This window comes from Lates calcarifer, linkage group LG3 (assembly GCF_001640805.2).
Source record: "Lates calcarifer isolate ASB-BC8 linkage group LG3, TLL_Latcal_v3, whole genome shotgun sequence".
Taxonomy (NCBI): domain Eukaryota; kingdom Metazoa; phylum Chordata; class Actinopteri; family Centropomidae; genus Lates; species Lates calcarifer.
Window position 1 is genome coordinate 8,779,234 of NC_066835.1, and position 22,190 is coordinate 8,801,423.

The window sequence follows — 22,190 nt, forward strand, 5'->3', positions numbered from 1 at the left end:
GAAAAGATCCAAGCAGGCCGAGAGGGTTCCCTCCCATCTACTTCCGTCTTTTGTCACTTCCCGTTAGTCAGCCTAAGTGTTTATATTTATATTTATTGGATTCCTGTTTTACAAACGATGTATTTATACCGTCAGCACATAAATACAATCCACAATAACGCACAAAATAATTAGAACTATTAAGAAGCTAAAAGCTTGGGAAAAAAGGCAAATGGCAGACACTAGTGTCATTTTACTTGTGCAAAGTATTTATAAGTTGAATAATATGACTTTTCTGATTAAAACATTAACCTTTTGATAACTATTTTGTTATTAAACTGTTATTAAATCTGTTAAACTCTGTTTCACTCTAAAAGACACTAGTTTGTGTTTCAATATACGTGAGGGGACAATATAAAAGGGAGGGAACTATCTTGCTGGTTGAACTCTTTAGTGACGTCAGACGTACGCTGCGCGCTCTGAGCCTTGACCCCGATTCAAATCGAATAACCGCACAACAACGGTAGTTTTCGTGATTAAGTAAATAAAAAAATATGTGTACAGTATGTGTATATGTGTGCCCTGGTTTAAGAAAATGTGAACCGCAAACCGAGCTGGTTAAAACTTGTCAACAAGCAAGACACCACAGGAAGAAATTCGTGGTCTTGGTGGGCGAAGTATTTCCGGGATGCTAAAGAAGGTAAGCCAACACCTGTACTCCTGGGCAAATTACATATTTTGTTGAGCTTTTGTATGAAAAGATATAAATACAACCTTTGCAGCAAAGAGACACAAACTGACAATTCTTCGAATTTTAGTGCACTGTTACTTAAATACAAAAGAACAGTAATTGTGGCGTGCAAAAGTTTGCCCACCACCCCCTCCTACCTAGCTTAGAAACACTTTTTGTAACGGCTAAAAGTGTCTTGCACACAGATTTTCATTGGTGAGATTCATATCATGAGACTGTAGGGGCTGTTCAAAAGCGTCACCTTGTACTTCTAAAGTAGTTCATGTTGGATTTTGAGGCCTGCTCTGTATCATTGTCTTGTTGTAGAAGCCACCCTCTTTTCACTTTTACTTTCCTGACTGCAGGATATTAGCATCCATCTGCTGATATAGTGGAATCCATTCTTCCCTCTACCTGTGTAATTTTTCTTGTACCACTGGCTGCCACACAGCCCCAAGGCAGAATATTTCCACCACAAAGGTCTTCTTTTAACCTATTGCTGCTCCCCTTTTCCCTCCAAATTAATCTTTGGTGATGATAGCCAGTGAACTCACTTCATCTGTCCACAGCATGTGTTTCCAAAATGATTCTGGCTCATCCAGCTGTAGCTTTGCATACTTCCAATGTTGACTTTTGTGATGAGGTTGCTGATAAAGTTTCCTTCTGATGAGTTTTCCATGTAGACACTGTTTGTGCACTTCTATCTATCTATCTGTCTAATCTATCAATCTGTCTGTATGTCTGTATGTTTACCAGTAGTTATACTAGAGGTTGTAGACTGGTCAATGAAAGTAAGATGAATGCAGCTCAAAACACTACTTCCTTTGCGTGTTCACAGTGACTATGACCCTGAATAGTGGATACAGTGTATCCAGTGCATTATCATACCAGTGCATTATCATATACTGGATTCACTGATGCCAAATGATACTGGTAATATAAGATACACAATAGGATATAATACTAAACACAGTGAACAGTCTTTAGTATTATACCCAATATTTAGGATTTCTATCCTCACGCCTGTTGCCCTAAATCCTTTTTGACGCTTAACTTTGTTATCATAGTTTGCCTTTCGTTTGCTTTAACAGTGATACATCATCCATTTTTCTTTGTCAAAATCACTGTGTCTTTGTGGGTGTTTGCCCCTAGAGTGAGCGTGGCGTGCAGTTCCTCAGTTAACCCACTGGTCGGCGCTGTTCACCACTGAATGTGTAGACTGAGGGACATTGATTTAGCAAACTCGGCTGCAGGTTTTAACACGAGATAAGATGAATCTTTAATGATCCTGTGGGGAGAAGTTGGTCAATATTGGCATTACTCTACATTGCCAATCAAAAACCATTTAGCACGGAATTGAAAAGCGACTTTTGTGTGAGGGTGACTATTGTTAGTTATGGAATATATTATATATATAGGACATTGAATATATTGGATATGATGATAATATTTTGCATATATTGGACACTGTGTTAGATATTCAGGAATGGGTTATATCGAATATTACATCGGGCTTCACCTAAATGCCTGTTAAAACAGTAAATAACAACCAGTGAGCTAAATGATCAACCTAATGTAATGAATAATAATGTTTTATGCTTCATTTCCCTTTAAGTGAGATGATTGTAACATTTGATTTCATGCTATCATTCTGAGGTTATTTTGTCTAACTTACTTAATAGACTAAAGCCGAGCCTGCTTTAATAAAATGCATAAATAAAGAATAATGAAGACAATCGTAATAATCGGTCAGTCTTGCAGCAGGAGGCCTTTTTGGTAATGAGGTTCTGTCCCTCTAATTCATCCCTCTGAAAACGTCGACCGGCGACACGGCCAACACTTTAATTGCTCCCATTGATTGATAGAATAAAAACACAACAATGCAGCCACATAGCCCGGGTGGTTTCCCCCCTATAAGAAAGCTGGCTGAGTGAATTGGGTGTAGCTGTGTCTGTGTGTGCGCCTTGGCCAATGGAACCAGATCCTCCCTGCAGTGCGTAAGAGCGCGATTTAGGATTTAACCAAGTCTTTGCTGCGGGGCTGGCTGCAGTCTTCATCAGAGCCCGACGGCCTGAGAGCCTTTCGACAATGCCAGTGTAGTTTTCACACCACTTTGGAGTCAAGACTGCTTTAAAAAAAAATCTCGCTAATTAAATAAAACCTACCCACGCGTTCGCTCTCGAATTATGACTGGAGTATTCGACCGGAGGATCCCGAGTGTGAAACCCGCAGACTTTCAGAGCTCCTTTCAACTCTCCGCCATGCACCATCCGTCTCAGGAATCTCCTACTTTACCCGAGTCCACCGCCACGGATTCTGGCTACTACAGTCCCGCAGCTGGAGTCACTCACGGCTATTGCTCGCCCAGCTCCACCTCGTACGGGAAGCCTCTCAATGCCTACCAGTACCAGTACCCGGGTGTAAACGCGTCCGCTGGAAATTACTCGACAAAATCCTACTCTGATTACAGCTCGTACACGACCCCCGCCTACCACCAGTATGCTGGGACTTACAGCAGAGTGCCAGCCCAGCCGAGTCCACAAGGTACGGGCCCGCAGATTTTTTATTATTATCATAAGAGTAGATTATTATTTAGTAATGGAGTTTCCTTGTTTTGTAAGTATAGTCTGACTTCTGTCCAATTTTATTGTTTATTTAATGTTGTTCTGCATTCAAAAGGCAGAAATGTGCAATCTGGAGCTAAAGGAGTAAATAAGGAAGAAATAGAAATTTCTTTTTATTTGAAACTACATGATTCAGAGCGATTTTTTATTATTCTAAGATTAATTTTTTGTCGGTCTAGGATTATTTTGCTCTATAAAACTGGATTTACTTGGATTTTAAGGGATATTTATGTGACAACCCACAAAAAAAGGTGTTTAAGAGATACTGCAGTTTATACCGGGTACACATGCTTATTCTCGTTATGGTTATTTTTGACAGAAAAAGAGATAAGCGAGCCTGAGGTGAGGATGGTGAACGGCAAGCCGAAGAAAGTGAGAAAACCCCGTACGATCTACTCCAGCTTCCAGCTGGCCGCCCTGCAGAGGCGGTTTCAGAATACACAGTACCTGGCTCTGCCGGAGAGAGCCGAGCTGGCTGCCTCGCTGGGACTCACGCAAACACAGGTGGGATTGTTGTTTAGAATCATTTTTAATGTGTTTTTACTTGGAAATTGTGGAAATGTCGCGTTTAGAATGCATTTTAATTAGAATATTTTCCATCTTGGCGAGCTTTGTTTTCGTGCGTCTTTACGCTCCAAGCATGTCTCTTTTTCACTCTGTTGTTTCTCCAGTTGTATACGAGACGCTAATATCGTGTTGTTTTCGATCTTTTTCCAGGTGAAAATTTGGTTCCAGAACAGGAGATCAAAAATGAAGAAGATCATGAAAAACGGCGAGCTTCCACCGGAGCACAGTCCCAGTTCCAGCGACCCCATGGCGTGCAACTCTCCACAGTCCCCCGCCGTCTGGGACACACAGGGCCCCTCCAGGCCGCACAGCCTACAGCCACAGAACATCAACACGACGACTTCTAACTTTTTGGAAAACTCGGGGTCGTGGTACACCTCGGCCGGCAGCTCCATGGCCTCCCACCTGCAGACCCCTAACTCGATACAGCACTCGTTGGCTCTTGGAGCGGGGACGTTATATTGAAACAAAAAAACCTTGTTGTTCATTTCAAACTCTTTTTTTTCTCCTTCTATGGGACTCGTGTTTCAAATTTCAGAGGAATATGCAATGTATTTGATGACAGTCATAGAAGAAACGTGTAAAATGTGTAAATGTGTGCATGTAATTTATTGCATTTTGGAAGACTATTAAACGTTTAAATGGACAATGGAACTTTGACACTTCCGGCCTCACTGCAGTCTGTTATTATCTCTTATTATTATTTTAACCCTCAGGTATTTACTCTGAAAATCAGGACATAAATAATGTCTGTGAGCCTCAGGTGACATTTCTCATACAAGGCTGTAAATCACAGCTGCTCAGTGTTGACATGAATTATCCAAAGAAAATATCTAATCTTAGTCCTTTTTATTTTACAGTAACAGCCACAATCTGTATTTATTGTGTTTATTTTATTTATTTATTTATTTATTATTAAAAACAGTGTCAGACATACTTGATACAGATGGTCTTGGAGATGGGAATGAGAAATATCTTCATGACCAGGCTCAGTTTAATTTACATTTGCTGAATATGGAAAGAAAAGAATAAGAATTTTGGTGTAGACAATAAGCATTTAAAAAAAAAAAAAAATTGTAAATACATTTGTGAGAAAACATTACTGTGGTTACTGTTACTGTGTACCACAGCTGGCCTACCATTATAATTACACTTACCTTAATTGAATTCTAGTGCTCATTGAACTGGGTTGATTTGTCCTTTGATATTACTGTTGCTGTGATTTCTGCAGCACATCATTATATATAGTTCTATAATGCTTTATAGAGACTAACATTGTGTGTGTGGAAGTCAGTATAGGAACCTTTTCTTGATTTTTTCATACAATCAGATTTATGGTGATATCAGATGTTATATGTGATATTATTATAATAATTCAAAATTTTAAATCAACCCAAATTATTATGATAATCCCCCTGTATTTTGTTACTTATTTATCCTGATATTTACCAGTCTGAAGTTATTATTATTATTATTATTATTATTATTATTATTGTCAGTATTGCCTCTGATCAGCACCAACATGATAACCTTTTGATCATTCATATTGTGTTTTAAAGGAGAACCTGATTGAGCCTTTCACTTTGGTTCCAGCTCGTCTGTAAAGAAAATGCCTGCCTCTCGCAGCAGACAGTCTGCAGTCGCTCTCGCTTTGTGTCCCCTACAATTAGCCGCTTTGAATGGCAGAGAGGAGGCGAGGGGGGCGGCACGGAGATCTGAGACAATCCGCATTCCTGTGGGGGTAGACCGGCTCCAGAGCTCTGCCAGTCCCCGGCCGCAGCCCACCTTCCGGGTAAAATTAAAAAAAGGAAAGAAAGAAAAAGAAAAAAAAAAGAAAAGAAAGAAAGGGAAAAGAAAGAAAAATCCTCCACAATTTCACCATGTTATTAGCAGGCAGTAATACCAGCGTTGCCGCTGCAAAACCGCTAAACAAACCGTGCCACTGTGAGAAACATTGGGGGATTTGAAAATTGATCTAATTGAATTTGCCCGGCCATATGCACAGAAATCATATAAGTGAACGAACATGTTGCACAAAACCACCCTCCCTTCCCCCCCTCTCCTCTAACACACTAAACAATACTGCATCTGACCCACACACTGACCCATGCATGTTACCATTTCCACCTGACACAGAATCCTCTTCCTTTTCCTGGTTGCAGCAGCCTACTGAATACACTTCACACACACACACTGATGCAAAATACTATAAAACCATCTTCTTAATCTAAAACTCCTCGCTGCTTGTTGTTGTTTTCGGCCACATTTCTGATGTAAACTAAACACTATTCCGTAATTACAATGCGAGCAGGTCACTCGAGAAATTCTGATTTTCGCATTGCACGTACACGTGCTCAAGATCACCCAGGCGCGCGCACAGCCTCATGCACGGTTGCACACATAGACCTGTATATCTCTCTCATACACACAGACACACCACTACTGTATGTTTCTATCCATCCATCTCTCTCTCCCTCTCTCTCTCTCACTCACTCACTCACACACACACACACACACACACACACACAGTAGTGGTGCCATTATATCGAGAGCCCCCGTTTATTTCCAACCGAACATTTTCCACTCAGCTAGTTTCCCCCCGTTTTGCAAATCGAGTCTAAATAATGACAGTTAGCTTTACTGGACAGCTTCAACTGTAACACTCCACAATAATTATTCTCCAGGATTAGGGGCCTCCATTATCATAATCTGGACATTGACAATTACCTATAATTTGCAAAGATGCGCTTGGTTCTTGATTGCAGAGGGCTTTTTTTTCAAGCTCGCCATCACTAAACAGTGACAGTAATAACAGCTAATTTTGCAGGCAATATATAAGAGCTTACCGGGGTGTGCAAACACTTTCCCACCTGGATTTGCTTATTCAACCACCAGCAGTAAAAACGGTGCAGCGCCCTTTTTTGGTTTAGTCTGTGTTAGAGAAGCGGAGCAAGGTAAGGACGAGTTCTTATATCTTCTGTCCTGTGACTTATTCCTGATCTTAGAGGAGGCTGCGACACCCTTGACTGGAAAATTTAGTCTTCAACGAGCCTTGAGCTGTATAGTCAGAGACATGGAAAACTCTACCTTTTCCAAACATCTGATTTCTTGTATTATTTGCTGGAGAGAGTGTTTGAAATGCTGGGCGATGTCTTTACGAGGTTTGTTCCGGCGCTGCTGTGGTACATACAGTTAATGTGGTGATGTATGTGTGTATGAGTGTGTGTGAAGCCTTGTCAGGTGCTATAGGGGAGCTTTTATGTGAGAAGTCTGCTGTAGTGAATCAGCTCGTGCTGATAGAGCTCACAGAGCAAGAAGTGACACATCCCTCCCTCTCCGTAACCCCCCACCCCCCACCCCCATATCTGTCCCTGTCACTGCTGCACTTTACCACTATCACATCTATCTATCTATCTATCTATCTATCTATCTATCTATCTATCTATCTATCTATCTATCTATCTATCTATCTTCTTTCATTTAGCTCATCAAAGCCCCCTTTTTTCCATTTCCAGAACATGATGAAACCTGTCAGTTCTTGGATCTGAATGCTCACCACTGTGTATTTATGAGCTCTGTTGATGTTTACTCGACTGCTGCGTTCAGGCTCCCTGCAGCCCGTAGATCAAGGGTTGCACATGGGCCCGTGCAGGAGCCCCCCAGCCTTTGGTGGTGGTGGTGGTGGTGGTGATGGTAGTGCTGCTGATGGTGGCGGCGGCGGTGGGGGTGGCCCCCAGGTATAGAGGCTGAATGTGCGCCAGTGGGACATCCGCGACTTTGACAGCTGCGTGGAGCTTTTCAGCAGTCGTAATTTCAGATAATATCCCGAGCGCTCACTCTTCTCAGCAATTTGTATATGAATAACCGAATAATTTTCCCTTTTGTTCCATCTGTGCTACCTCAAATCCAAATAAAGATGCCTTTTAGTATTAAAAGTGGTAGAAAATTACAGGTAATTATCTTTGACGGTAAAAACGCTGTAATCAGCGGGCTACATCAAAAATTACCCTAATTATGCCTGCATTTATGAGAATGGAAAAAAAGCCTCACTTGGATAAAAACCCACAAATTGTCCCAAATATCTCCTTCATATTGAACGCCACTGCAGCTGGCTGCTTTGTTCAACATCGATCCCGTGGAGCTTGGCATTTAACGCCCTGCATTAGGACGGAGAGAAGGGAGAAAACATTTTGTCAATACTTCTAATAATTGAGGGTGAAATGACAAGATAAGCTGGACCTGGAGCAAATGTCTTTCGAGGTTGAATGTAGACAAGCAGCGGTGCAGGGGTAAGTTAATTTCCTCTGGTGTTGAGCGCATTTGATAAATCTATATACTGCAAGACGCTTCTTCATCATGCCACCCGAGCGCTTTGGATTTATTTAAGATGTTTACTCTGGTGAGGCTTTTCACACGAGCACTGTGTCATTAACTGACTGTATGTTCATATTGTCTGATATAAGCTTGTACACACCATGGCAGACGGGAAATAGGCCTGTTCTAGTGTTGATGTTGGCCCAATATGGAGCATGGAAAAGAGGCCTAGTTTAAAAAAAAAAAAAAGATTTTTCATATTTTGGAAATCATGCAACAGCAGGCGTCTGTTTTTGAGTCACGGTTTACTCAATCTGACAAAACATAAAAAGTGTATGTACAACTAAAATCGCAGATTATATTTACAGACAGACAATTTGCTTGGTTTTGCATGTTGAAGAAAACAACCAATGAAATTAAAAAAAAACCAAACCAAAAAAAAGAGGAAAAAAATTTAAAAAATAAAAGCAGTCAGGAGTCCACCATGGCGAAAAGGTTCAGGGCGCCACAGCCGCATGGAGAGGTGTAAGCAAGTCCTTTTTTTTGCCCCCAAAGTTGGCGAAAATGTCACTGATAATATTTGGTATATTGACGTTCAGATGTTGACATGAATGAAAGCATAACAAATATGCGGAGCCCACTGAACAGCCGTGTACGCTAAAAAAAAAAAAAAAAAAAAAAAAGGTAAAAGGTTAGTTCCCTTGTTTGTGTCATCACACCGAGGCTTGGCTGCGTTTTATCCTGCAGCAGAGGTGGTGGTTGGGGGGGGGGGTGTCTTTTTTTTTTTTCTTCGTCTCCTTCTTCTTCTTCTCCTCCTCTCCTCCAGCATCCAGTCTCTGCAACTTGACACAAATTGTAGGCTACGTTGGGGGGTGGAGGGGGGGACTGCATGGCGGAGATCCGGAGGCCTCCCAGAGACAGCTCACACTGACCCCCCCTTTATTTTATTTTTATTTTTTTTGTTTTTTGTAATTTTCTTGCCTTGTCAGTCTATCTCTGCATCGAATCTTGATGTGGGGAGGAATACCAGTGAGAGTAGCCGGGCATGTAGCTGTTGGCCGGCATGTTTACTCCTTTGGAAGAGGCCGAGACGTCCCATATCGGAGGGATGGTCGGGGAGCGCGGGGAGAGGGACATGGAGCCCGGGATAGGGTCGCTCTCGTGCGGGTTGCTGCCTTGCTTGAGCAGCTTCTTGAACTTTGACCTCTTATTCTGGAACCAAATCTTTACCTGCAGGGGGGAGAGGAGGAGGTGAAGGATGAGGAGGAGGAGGAGGAGGAGGAGAGGGGTGCATGCGATTAGACACATGGATAAAGAGGAGCTGTGAGGATGATGGTTACTTTCTGCAGAATTAGTGGGAAAATCGTCACCAAAATAAAAGCACATGACCAAATAATTCAAAGAAAAATATCAGAAAGCCTATTTTAATTGATAGGATAATATACACGATCATTTGCGGGAGGTAGTGTAAAAATGTAAAGCCGTGTGTATTCCTGTCATACCTGGGTTTGTGTTAGTCCTAGTGAGGCAGCCAGCTCGGCGCGCTCCGGTAAAGCGAGGTACTGTGTTTGCTGGAAACGGTGGTTCAGTGCTTGAAGCTGCAAACTGGAATAAATTGTCCGAGGCTTGCGAATCTTCTTGCCTTTCCCATTAAAACGAATTTCCCCATTCTCAATCACTGTCGTTTTCTGCTGCTCTGCAACAAAAACAAGCAATGTTATTATGCAAAACCACAGCGAGACTGTGCTCAGTTTTTCTGTTTGTGCATGCAACAGAAATGTGTAAAAAAAAAAAAAAGAAGAAAAAAAAAGGTGTCGATAAATTCAGATGAGCAGAGTGAAAAGTGTGAGGGGAAAAAAGTGGAAATTCTGGCTGATAAACGTTGACATCTCGCGTTGCCTTTACGCGCCGTGGACAGCCACAATCCTCATACGCTGTCATATTTAGGATATTGCTGGTAATGACATGTCAATTAAATGCTAATTACAACATTCAAGGCGTGCGGGCTGCCTAATTTCCACGAGTAGTTGGTGAGGATTGCACGGTCGTGATGATCACACCCCGGGCATTAAAACAGATTTTTTTGAGGGGAGTGCTAAAAAAAACACGGCAACAGCAACAACTGCAGAGCTGAGGAAGGTAATAGGCTGGATCTCGAATTATCCCCGGTGCCATTTACGCACGATTTTTTCCTTCGATGCATTCGCCCACCTACGCGTGAAAAGATCATTCGTCCGAATTCGTGGACTGGCCGTGCAGTGACTTGGGCATGACACCACCACCGGGGCAGGGAGAAAGGGTTTCAGTCCCGCAGCTCTGGGGTTACCAACCCGTATACTTTAAAAAAAAAACAAGAAGGTACGCGCTTAACGGTGCTGTCAAGAGGCGCCGGGGGATGGACGCGAAGCCGGTGCTTTTTCCCCCCTCACTCGGCTGGTGAAAAAATGGAGGGGGGGAGGGGGGTCTCTTACCTGTGCCGTCTAACCTTGTCTGTCCTCCCGTGTTGTTGTGATAGGATGGCAGGTACGGGCTGTGGTGCGGATGGCTCACGTAGGGGTAGGGTAACGACCTGTTGTAGGTGTTGGTCCCGGGGTACGGGGTGTTGTCGTGCTGGTGGTGAGCGTGTGAGCCGGAGTGGAGACAGTGCAGCGGGTAGTGGCCGCTGGCCATCGACGGGGAGCTCTGCTGCGAGTGCGACTGCTGCCCAAACTCCATGAAAGCAGACTTGGACGAGTCCTGAGCCTCCAGACCGTCAGCCATCGTAGTCATGGTCATCATCGAATTTTCTGCCTTGAGAGCACTCACCCCCCTCTCTCTCAAGACCAAATCGCTTTTCTCTCTCCCTCGCTGTGTTGTTGTCTCTCTCCCCCTCTCCACCGCGAACAGATATTGTCCTATTAACACCCGAATTTTCCCGAGGCGTCTTTATTTCCCCCCCTTGTCCTGTGATATTCTCACTCAAAGTGGTGGAAGGTAGGCATAAGTTAAGGGAGAGATTTTAAGGTGGATTCTGTTAAAATTGAGCCCTTGCTTCCAGACTTGATGCAGACACTACAAGTAAAATGGTTTGTCTCCAAAGGGCAGCGCCTCCCGATTGGTCATCCAACCCAACGTCATCAGTGCTCTGCGCTTCACGGAGACTTGAGCTGGAGTTAACCCACCTTACCAGCTCCCACCACAACTATGGGGGAAATAATATATGGTGGGAAAGGCGCCTAATTCCTACAGACAACCTTCACACGTAAAACCAGCTCTTTTGGAATTGCCGAGTCCATTTTGTTTTTTTTTTTGTTGTTTTTGTTTTACCCAAACACCCAAATTACGCACGACGCGCAACATATACAGTACGCACTTTGATTTTAGCCTGATGAGCCAGCAAGTCTATATGTGCCTCTTTTCCTTCTCTGCTTTTAACTCCTCCTTTCCTCTGGAATTATAGGAAAGCATCACACAAACATCCTATTCAGGAACATTAATAATCCTATGTAATATTAAATTTAAAAAAAAACAACAAATACCAGTAAATTGTTTACAAGTTAGCCACCACTACAAAACCTATTAATCTTTACAAGTCGTCTATCATGATTTCGAGGGATTAAATATTTGTACTTCAAATTTATAAACATTTACAAATGACTATGGAATAATCCCAGTCGTATTAAATGTACATTAAAAGATTTTTCTACATTTAGCTCCACTATACATATTTACACTAGCGGAGTCATCTGTTTTATGTCAGGGAAACTCCTGAAACAGGTGGAATTGCTTTGGAAGTAAGAGAAAATAGGCCCCCAACTCTGCGGATTTTTATGCACAAATTAAAACTTTGGCATGTATTTCTTTTTTCTTTTTTTTAAAGAAATGATTTAAATAACTCACTTTTTGCAGTGTAGTCTTTTTTGCTTTGTTGTCGCCTTAATGAGCAGTCCCTCTTCAAGCCCCCCTCCTGCTCTGAAAGTAACATATATTATAACTGTTCGTTTTTCCTGGGGCTACTGACCATATGATTAAGGATCCTCAGACAATTCAAAATACAGTACATGTGACACATCAAATAACAATATGCCTGAGGTACAATAGGTTATTTTGCAGATAGAAGGGTGGATACCGAGATAAACTGACAGTGTCTTTTATCCCTCTTGTAATATGAGGCCTGATAGGGTCCTCAATATATGTAAATTATACAGTTTGCCTCTGAGGGCTGCGATGTTCGATTCGCAAATAAGAATAAAAATGTTATTTCCGCTTATACTAACGCAGTAGGTATTCAAATCATGTTTTGCACCACTTTCAGCACATTTTTTTCTGCCGCAAAGATTTCACACACGAAAAAAAAGAGGCGATGAAAAATAATTATGGTTGCAATCAAGTTACTACGAAAACCTATTTGATTAGCGGCCACACTTTACTCAAATTGCAGCTATAAAATTAAGAACAATTCGCCTGTAATGATTATGGACTGGATTTATTTTGGGAGGGTGGAATAAAAGTGGATATAGCATAAATTATCCCCTAATTATACGCCAGTGTCGCCTCAATTATCCTCTTATCAAAAATGGTTGTCTAAATGCAGCGTTTAGTTTCAATTTTCTCCTTTTCTGTAACAAGAACTTGGTACCTTGCTATTATCGTCAGCTACGGTTGTTATTTACTTTGTGGGATTTAAAAGTGCACAACCCAGCCGGATAATCATTTTACAGCAGCGGACCAAGAGAGGAGCACAGAGGCTGAGCTGTGAGCCGCGAGGCATCCACACGGATTTTGTTTTACTCTTCCAGACTTTCTTAGATTCATTAAATCTTTTAAAAATCTTAGCACCTCTGTGTCTGCAGGGGGGCTGCTGCAGGTAAGAGCTTCTTTTGAATCCTCCTAACATTGCTGAATGGTTTTTATTACCTCTGATAAATTCTGTATTTCAGTGGCCTTTTTTGCAGACCTTGCAGGAGTCAGCACCCCCTCGGTCACCCCTCACTGATTTAACATAGTGGCCAATTCCCCCCTGTCCGTGTTCCACTTGGACACGCAGAAGAGAAACCAGATCCTGCACCTTTTCTAATCGCCTTTTGAGTGCTACTACAAAGACATACATGCTTTGCAGTGATGCTAGTTGCTTCCCCCCGCGGGCTAAAACAAAAATCTCTGTGCTTGATTAAATGAGACGTCTCCATTCTGTAGGCTTTTGCAGCATCATGTATGTTTGTGTGTGTGTGTGTGTGTGTGTGTGTGTGTGTGTGTATGTGCCACCGCAGGATTATTAGGTTGCGGGATAGCAGTGCGGGTAGTGTCACAGTCTTGGTGTCCCGCAGGCGTGTTGGGAGGCTTTTCTGCGCACAATGAGATTAAGTGAAGTGGTGAAAGGACGGATTTGTTTGAATAGGGAGAACATGACATACTCGACCTTGGTGCTTTTGAAATGTTTAAGATGTAGTCTATCGCATGCATGCTGACAACCGTGTCTAATTGCAAGGCGCATAGGGCTGAAGCAGCCGTGCACGGGCCTGTGTAGGATGTTATCAGTGGACAATGTATACAAGATTTTGTTTTTACAGAAGCAAATGTTTTAAAATGCAGAAATCCGATACATTAAGCCTTTAACGCACGTTCCACCTGGCTCCTGTTTGTACTCTGCCCCATTAATCTTGGATTATAGGAGTTCATAGCCTTATTCTGGAGAGAAATTATTTTAGATTTCACTCCGTCGAAATGTCACTCACAAAATGAACAGCGTTCAAGCTGCAAATCTAAAAATCACTTTGTCCCTAAGTAGATGATTGACCTTCAGCACAATCAATGGCCGCGGTGGTTTAACAGAAGTGGTCTTTATTTCCAGCTGTCTTATAAACGCTGATGAATGACTCTCTAAAAATCACTCCAATATCCAACCACTGCGGATGTATCAGGGCCTGGGATTTCCCTGACATCCATTGTCTGGGATAAGGGATGCATGGAAAGTGAGAATATTTTACACTACGGTTGCTTGTGTAACCTGGCGTTATTTTATAGTTAACACAGTCAGTGTCAGTTTATATGTCCTTGAAGGAAGGTGCCTTAAACAGAATTGGAAATATCAGTGCGCGCATGGATAGGGCCATGGTGGATTTACGCACACATCTCTCTCAGGAGGCCAGTTTTCAAAAATATGACTAGTTCCCTCTCTCCTCCTCCTCCTCCTCTCCCTGAATGTGTGTCACTGGCTATTTTAACACGGCGCGTCTTTTCTTGACTTCTCTCTTGTCATCTGGCCACATGTGTTAATCATCTCCAAGCGTTAACGCGGAGTTCCAGCAAGACCCAGATCATAATTGTAGCGAGAGGCTGGGCGTTCTGCGGTCGGGTCCCTCTAAACTGCTATTGACTGGCTCGCATGGAAAGCCACCTCCTTGGCTGTTCGGGGACCCGGTTGTGTTTTTTGTTGTTTGTTGTGTTTTTTTTTTTTTTTTTTTTTTGGAGGGGTTGGCTGGGACGCATGAGGTCTTGTCACTGCAGACAGAGACCGGGACGCACTTAAACAACATGTCTCCCTTCTCCGCAGCGCAAAGCCACTGGCGCGTCACAGACAGTCAGGCGTCAACGAACTCTCCATCTCTGCCTGTGTGTGTGTGTGTGTGTGTGTGTGTGTGTGTGTGTGAAGGGCGGGAAGTGGCGAATGGAAGCGCAGATGCATACCACACAGCTGTCAGTATAACACGGTTCATTGTAACTGGATTCAGAGGGGAGCAACTCACCCCCCTCCCCCTCCTCCTCCTCCTCACACACACATCAGCCCAAAATGATTACCGATCAGCCTTTATAATGCTCCAGTAGAATTTACCCCCCCAACAACAAATGGTTGGCTCTCCGCTTTTACGCACATAAATTGCGCACAGCGTACTAATGCAAACCCACTTATGCAAAAGCTTTGATGTGTTTTGTAAAAGCGTGCAACTACACCAAGAAAAATTAGTGCGGTTTTGTCATAAAGAAAACCACGCGCTCCCGGGGCAGACGACTGTTTACAATAAGTTTTGCATCATAAATTAGGATTGCATTATCTCTCCGGTAAATAGCGAAATTGGCATATGCATGGACCCCCAGGTGCAGGGTGGGAGAGGGTGGGCCTTAGCACGGACCCGGTGTAGCTTGTTTGGGAGAATGACCACAAATATAAGCAAAGGCCCGCGCCTCTGAGTCCTCACAGCCTCTCACGCTGGACTAATGGGTTTAATTTGGCACGACTGAAGCTGCACTGGTCCCCCACCGCCCCCCACCCCACCCCTCTTCCACTCAGGGTGTGTGTCCTAATTAAGACTGCTTGTTTCTCTTGTCGCCTTCTCTCTCCGCATGTTTAGGTCCACCTGAGTGATTGCATCGCTCGGTGTTCTTGCACCAGCCATGTGGTTTTTGTATTTCTGTCATTCGTCTCTGAAATGAAAGGAAGAGAGGAAGGCCAATGAGCGTGAGGTTGTAACAGTAGAATATCCCCATCAGACATTTAGGTATGGAAATGTCCAGTGTCCTTAGATTTTAGCCATATTATCAATGTTACTAAGACAATGAATGGTGGTATTTAAGGAATATTCTATTGGCTCGTACATGAGCTGGAAAACACAACTACCCCTACGATCCCGTGCACCAGGTCAATAACAAAAGGAGCTACATCCAAAAAAAAAGTTGATGTGAATTTTATGTTGGTGACTCGTGAGTGCCAGGGCGCACCTCTTTTTTTTCTCTTCCTCTCTCGACTTAATACGCGACATTATTAGGTCTGACAGCACAGTGGTCGGTCTTGAAGGAGAGGATTTGGTCGGTAGATGACAGACAGGAAGGCCAGCAATCATGGGCTCTTTTTTTTATCAGAATGTACTGTTCGATGCCGTTTATCCCTGATGATAGAAAATTGCTCTGTTGCCAGGACGCTGCCGCCGAAATAGAGGGCAGGAGCAACATTTCCATTTTCCAGTTTGAAAGCCATTGAAATGAATTAGTAAAAAATGAAAAAAGAGGGGGAAAATGAGAAAGAATCCCCCGGTAAACAAAGGGGAGCAAACAAAGATACCATTTTCTTTTGCCGAGAATCCACCCTCCTCGTTTTTCCCGTTTTTTTTTACTGCAGCAGAGTGAGGGTTTTACTCCAACAGTTGCAAATCACATGCTTGGCTTCTAATGTAGTCCAAGGCCCGGGCCTACTTCAAAGACAATCATTTATTTCCCAACCTCCTGGAATAATTACAGCGCCTTTTCATCTGTCCTGACAGAGAAAAAGAGAGGGAGAGAGAGAGAGAGAGAGAGAGAGAAATTAAGAAAGAATACATGGCGACGAGGAGCGTTAAGAAAAATCCTGAAATGTTGAAGCATTGGGCACAAATGAACATCAACATGGCACAGTGGAGGAAAAAAAAAGATGCATATGGAAGGACAAAATTTGCAATTATTAGAATTTAGAAAACCTGTGGTGCAATAGGTTGAGCGTGTGGACTTTTATATGTGTGTGTAAAATATTTCAGTCGGCAATTATTGCACGATCCTTGCGTGTATTATCATTATTATTATTATTGTTATGTTTCTGCTGTTGTTCGCCATAATCATCAGCGCATTAATCGCATCTCCGGCTCGTTTAAAGTCTTTAAATCTTGCATTTTGGACTGTACTGCGCAAAGTCTTACCATAAAAACACCATATTGTAAAAATATGAAGAATAAGAATATTATTAAAAGCAGAAATATTACTGTGATAGGTTTAAAAAAACAAGCATAACGCTAGGTCGGGGGATATTTTAGGGCCTCTTACTTGTGTGTTTTTTCGTTAATGAACAGCGATTTGAGGATTATTTATCAGTGACACAGACACATCCCTGTGGCGAGGAGGCCATCATCGGTACAGGAGGGAGGGGAGGAGGAGGCTGGGGAGGAGGTGGGGGGTGGGGTGGGTTACTGTCTGTGTCCGAGCAAGGCAGGTGGTTAAAAAAAAAAAAAAAAAAAAAAAAAAAAACTCCACAGGCTCTGAGCGCGCCTCCAGTGCGCGCCACACACGCTGAATGGAGCCTGATAGATGGAGAAATGACACCCGAAAGCACTGGATTATGGTGAACTCTTAAGAAAGGATATAATAAATTGTGGAGGGATATTAAAATGCCCCACCACAACTGTTCTCACTCCCTTGTTGGAGCGTAGTAATAATAGGTTGTTAGAGCGGCAGCATTAGTGTAACAACATTACAGGAATATTACAGCTTTTCGATTGGAAATTAATTAAAAATAGCTAGATTCTCAATGAAGTTTGGTGTGAGTCCAAGCAACCTAATATTAATCTCCATTACTGATACAAGGGATTAAAAGGATTTCTGTTTTTTTTTAGATATCTTTTTTCAGATATCTATGTTATGGAGGGTCTATATAGATGCATGGACACAGCCATAAGAGGTATAGGCCTGAGTAAACATGTGAGGAACTATCTTTAAAACAATAATGACTGCGAGACTTAAAATTTGGAGCATATGCAGGATAAATAAACTCACTACTGAGCTATTAAAATCTCACTTAGACCTGAGACTGAGGTTCATCTGCAAATACAACCAGATGAACCTCATTAAAGAGGGAAAAAAAACACTAGGAAAGAGCTCTGTTCTCCTCATGAAGTGCTTTAAAATGGCACTGGAGAAAATATAGATTGGTATTAACATGAATGTTTGATCTTGTAAAGGATTAAACATTTGCAGTTCATATGAAAATCACTGGAAAATGCTGTTGGTGGGAATATCTTGTAGATGCATCTCTCACAGGAAAAGACCTGCACAATCTTGAATGCACAACAGTACAAACTAATAACAGAATAGTGTGTGTGTGCTCCAACAGGAAAGTCCTGGCTCTCATGTAGGAATGAATGCTCCAGTGGAGGAAGTGCTGCACACAATGGCCAATACTGACTGCAAAATAAAAGAGCTTGAAATTTAAGAGCACAGTGTGAACTGAGGTGGAAAAAAGGTGAAGAGAAAGAGAGTCACACCTGGTGAAACGTGGTGCGGCGGACGAGCATGTCTCATTCTCAAACGTTCTCATGGGCTGCGGGGTTGCGGGAGTTTGTCAGGTGATAGCTGTGGACCTTTGTCTGCCGCACCTTAAAACACTCCTACCTGAAACTGCATTTCAGACCTGACCAGGCCACGGTTTTGGTTTGGTTTTTGTGCTGTGTTAAGTCATCATCTTGCTTGCAGAAAGTTTGAGTAACTGGGTAAATGATGTGTAGCATTTATGGACGCCCTGCAGTTTCAAAAGTTCAAGTTTTGAGTTTGGCTATATTCCTGGTTATTTTGCATTTGGAGAAAAAGCAAAAAGAAAGAGTCATCCTCAGACTGACAAGAGTCTAGTTAGTGTGCGGTGCAAGGCCTAACAAATGAGCTGTTTTACAGAAATAAAGCTCAATAAAACTCAATGTTGTTGCAGTGAGGAAACATATTATACTTACAGATATTTAACATGTAGTTTATACTCAAAGACAGTCAAATAATAATTATCATTATTAGCTGGTTATTGATGTCTATTGTGGTGCTCCTGTTGTTGTTGTTGCTGCTATTATTGTCAAAATCATCATCATCATTTCATTTCCAGTTTAAATGCTGCATTTGGTTTCATACTGCAGCCAATCATTAAACAACCCCAAAACATAGTGTTGCAAAAAAAAAAAAAAAATAATATATATATATATATATATATATATATATTAATATAATAATATAATATACTGTATACAAGCTGCACTGAAAGTACTTATAATCAGGAAGTCTGCTGTGTAGTCTCATAACTAAAAACTGATAATAGTAATAGTAATAAAATGACCACCCTTCTTTCAAATGTTTGAAATAACCTCTCTGTGATTTTTTGGGGAAAAAATGAGCAGTGTTAATAATTGAAAAATAAGAGACAAAATCTCATCAGTTAAGTGGCCTTTCAGATTTGGTGACCTGCAGTATTATGAAAAAGACTGTGACCATATCCCATTAACATCACTTGGGCCTCAACAGTTAGCATATCCGCTTTCTAACAGAATCATGTCAACTGCTGTGAAACACTTACAAGCAGCACAGTCCAGGGTGCTCTGAATTAACGAAGCACAGATCACAGATCAGCTTAATGATTTGGCCAGGAGATCATGTCTACAACCAGCCTCATAATATCACAGTTATTAATTTGTTGGCTGGAAAGCCCTCAGAGCCTCTATTTTCATTTGCTCTGAACTGACAGATTCAAGTGGAGAGATTTTTTTAGGACTTTGTCCATTTTGGTGAAGTGAAGGTAGCCAATTATTGCCATCATTGCCCTTGAAAATGCATTACGCCTCACCTGAGGGCTCACTCAATCAAAGAGACTGAAGGGGCGATTAACAGATGACTTCTGACCTTAATCCATCGCAAAGTCACCCAAAAGGGCCAGACAGCAATCAACATCTCTCATTCAGCTTCATGTTGCAAACTTTTCTTATTGCTGACATCTAACCTTGGGCATCAGAATGGCAATTCTAGGTTTGGGACCTTGAACATTGTCTTCATCTACATCATTAGTGTTTGAAAAATGGATTTGCCACATTTGTTCTAAGTTTTGTTCAACCTTGAATATTTTACAGCGAGTTCAACCTTGAATATTTTAGCATTGATTAGCAGTATACTAATATTTAACACATATTAAAACAACTACAATGTAGTTATAAGCAGATATTAGGACATTTTAAAGAGTTTATTTATGTTAAGTATTTGCCAACAATTACAACATATTTTAGATTATTACAACTGTGTGTTACTGTATTGTCATAAATTATCTATTTATACAGCACTGACAGGTGTCCACTGAAGGAGTTAGAGTTGTGTACCAGTACTTCTACCTGCTTATAATTACATTATAATGTGTTATAAGCCATTTATCAAATGCTTATATTAATGATTATAATTGTACTTAAAGTATTGCTGTTTAAGAAAGTTAAGATGATTTAAAATTTGTGTTAATTAAAAAATAATTAAAAACAGGCACATTATGGTGCCTACAGAAAGTTTAAAATCAAACCATTAAAATGTTTCCAGTAAAACTGCATTAATATATCTGAAGCTACGGTATGGTCTGCAGATTTAATTCAGTTCAGACAAGTTCATTGTGCTTTCTGTGAAGCTTTTTCATGGCCAGCCTCCGCACCTGAGGAACTTGTAGAATATGACTCCTGGTGATAGCCTTTTCATTAATTTTTCAAAATTAAAATGAGCATTAAGTGAGTGAATATAGAGATGTTTTTAATTTCAACAATCAGCACAATGTGATTTTTTTTTCTTTTTGAGAAAATAAATGCTTCTGAATAACTTTTTTTCTCTCTTTGTCTCCCTGTTTTCCCCATCTCCAATATCTCCCCCTGGCTTTTCCATCACGCCTACCTTCCTCTCCCATTCTTCATCCCTCCCCCACCGTGCATCATGTCCAGTCACTGGTCTCCATCTCTCTTCCATCCCATCCCCTTCTCTCCTCTTCATCTCCCTCTTCATACTCACTCTACCCCTCTCTCCCATTCCCCTCAACCTCACTCCCCCTCCCTAACCCCACACCTCTTTCTCTCACTCTCCCCCTTATCCTTCACTCCCCCCCCCCACAATAGGTACGCCTCCATCCCCTCTTGGCAGCTCCATCTACCACCCCACCACCCCCCAATGTCTCTCCTCCCTCTCCTGGGTTGGTTTCCACAGCTGTGGTGAGTGAGGGGCAGATGACCGGAGAATTGGCCCCTGGGAGAGCGCTGAGCCATCCTGGTGCTATTAGGCTCGTGGCTAATAATAGGTGTTTCAGACCGGGGGAAGATCAATCAGGGGGAATCATGGGGAATGTTCGGAGCAGCGCTTTTTACACATCGGCCCAGATGGATGAAATTACACTTGTCAGTTTTTAGTTGCATTACTCCCAAATTGGTTGTCTACTCTTTTTTTCTCTCCCTCCCTCCCTCACTCTCCCTCTCTCTCTCTTCTCTCCTTTCTCTCTCTTTGCCCTCATTCATGTGTCAGTGGCCTGCTAAAAGGATTCGGTGGTGAAATCCCTGTCATTTTTGTCTTTTCCTTGTTTAGCGCTCAGCCAGCAACTCTGTTGCCTGCATATATGCGCTTAAAAGAAATCAGGGTAAGATCTTGTATTAGGCCTCAGGCAATTTCCATGTTAAAGGCAACTGTAACTGACATTCTGCATGTGTCCTGCATGTATAATAAAACTAGTTCACGGACTCTCATGGATTCTCAAACATTTGTAGAGTCGAAACAGTTGATCAACAGAAAATGAATTTGCTTATTTATTATTTTAGGGGTTTTTTATTTGTTTTGTTGGTTGGCTGGTGAGAAGACTAACAGTTTTTTCTGATTATATCATTGTAAACTGAATATCTTTAGTTGGACTTTGATTAAACAAAAAAGTACATTTATAGATGTTATCTGATGTTATCTATTTTTTTGTTATTTCATGAACTAAAGGATTCACTGAGAAAATAAATCTGCGTAGCCCCAATTCAGTGTGTAAAATAAGGGCTTAGAATTATAACGTGTTGCTAATATTAAGTTGATTTACAAGAGCTTGCACTGTACCCAAACTGATGAATGTGTAAAGTACAATAATTATATTGTAAGTGCAGGGAATTTGTGCCTAACTCTAATGTAATTAAATCTGTCAGGTGGAAATGAAACCTTCAGGCTGTATCTTGCTGTTTCAAAGCTGAATAAAATCCACCACAAAACAGTGTGTCTTTGCTATGTATTTTAAACATACATTGATTTATTTTTTTTTTTTTTCAAGTGACAGCCTGTCCCTGAACTTGTGCAATTTTTCTAAAGGAATACATTTTTTCAGGGGGACATGAAAACAATGAAATGATGCCGTGAGAGGTTTACATCAGGTAAAAATTGAGGCTTCATTGAGGCTTTTGAGCAGTAGTGCAATGCTTCTTTATTGTTTCTACTCTAATACTAGGAACTCCTTTTGAGATTGATTG

General features: G+C 41.7%; 2 protein-coding genes and 1 long non-coding RNA gene across 3 annotated transcripts; 2 read left to right on the forward strand and 1 right to left on the reverse strand.

The window, feature by feature from the left end:
• The first annotated feature begins 92 nt into the window (after positions 1-92).
• Positions 93-21,431, forward strand: LOC108877575 (uncharacterized). The gene is made up of 2 exons (XR_007809161.1): positions 93-679; positions 20,649-21,431. It is a non-coding gene; the product is annotated as an uncharacterized LOC108877575 (long non-coding RNA).
• Positions 2,639-4,560, forward strand: dlx5a (distal-less homeobox 5a). The gene is made up of 3 exons (XM_018667340.2): positions 2,639-3,253; positions 3,653-3,837; positions 4,051-4,560. Exons 1-3 carry the CDS (start codon positions 2,896-2,898, stop codon positions 4,363-4,365), a joined length of 858 nt encoding a protein of 285 aa, XP_018522856.1. The 5' UTR covers positions 2,639-2,895; the 3' UTR covers positions 4,366-4,560.
• On the reverse strand, positions 8,505-11,427 carry dlx6a (distal-less homeobox 6a). Its single transcript, XM_018667378.2, has 3 exons — positions 10,686-11,427; positions 9,717-9,910; positions 8,505-9,444 (listed from the first exon to the last, which is right to left on the reverse strand). The coding sequence occupies exons 1-3, from the start codon at positions 10,990-10,992 to the stop codon at positions 9,205-9,207; spliced, it is 741 nt and encodes a 246-aa protein (XP_018522894.1). The 5' UTR covers positions 10,993-11,427; the 3' UTR covers positions 8,505-9,204.
• Positions 21,432-22,190: the final 759 nt, after the last annotated feature.

Coding starts and splice junctions, on each gene's coding strand:
- dlx5a (XM_018667340.2), top strand. CDS start 2,896: ATGACTGGAGTATTCGACCGGAGGATCCCGAGTGTGAAACCCGCAGAC. Junction 3,254..3,652: donor AGCCCAGCCGAGTCCACAAG/GTACGGGCCCGC, acceptor TATTTTTGACAG/AAAAAGAGATAAGCGAGCCT. Junction 3,838..4,050: donor TGGGACTCACGCAAACACAG/GTGGGATTGTTG, acceptor ATCTTTTTCCAG/GTGAAAATTTGGTTCCAGAA.
- dlx6a (XM_018667378.2), bottom strand. CDS start 10,992: ATGATGACCATGACTACGATGGCTGACGGTCTGGAGGCTCAGGACTCG. Junction 9,911..10,685: donor GACAAGGTTAGACGGCACAG/GTAAGAGACCCC, acceptor TTTTTGTTGCAG/AGCAGCAGAAAACGACAGTG. Junction 9,445..9,716: donor TAGGACTAACACAAACCCAG/GTATGACAGGAA, acceptor TCCCCCCTGCAG/GTAAAGATTTGGTTCCAGAA.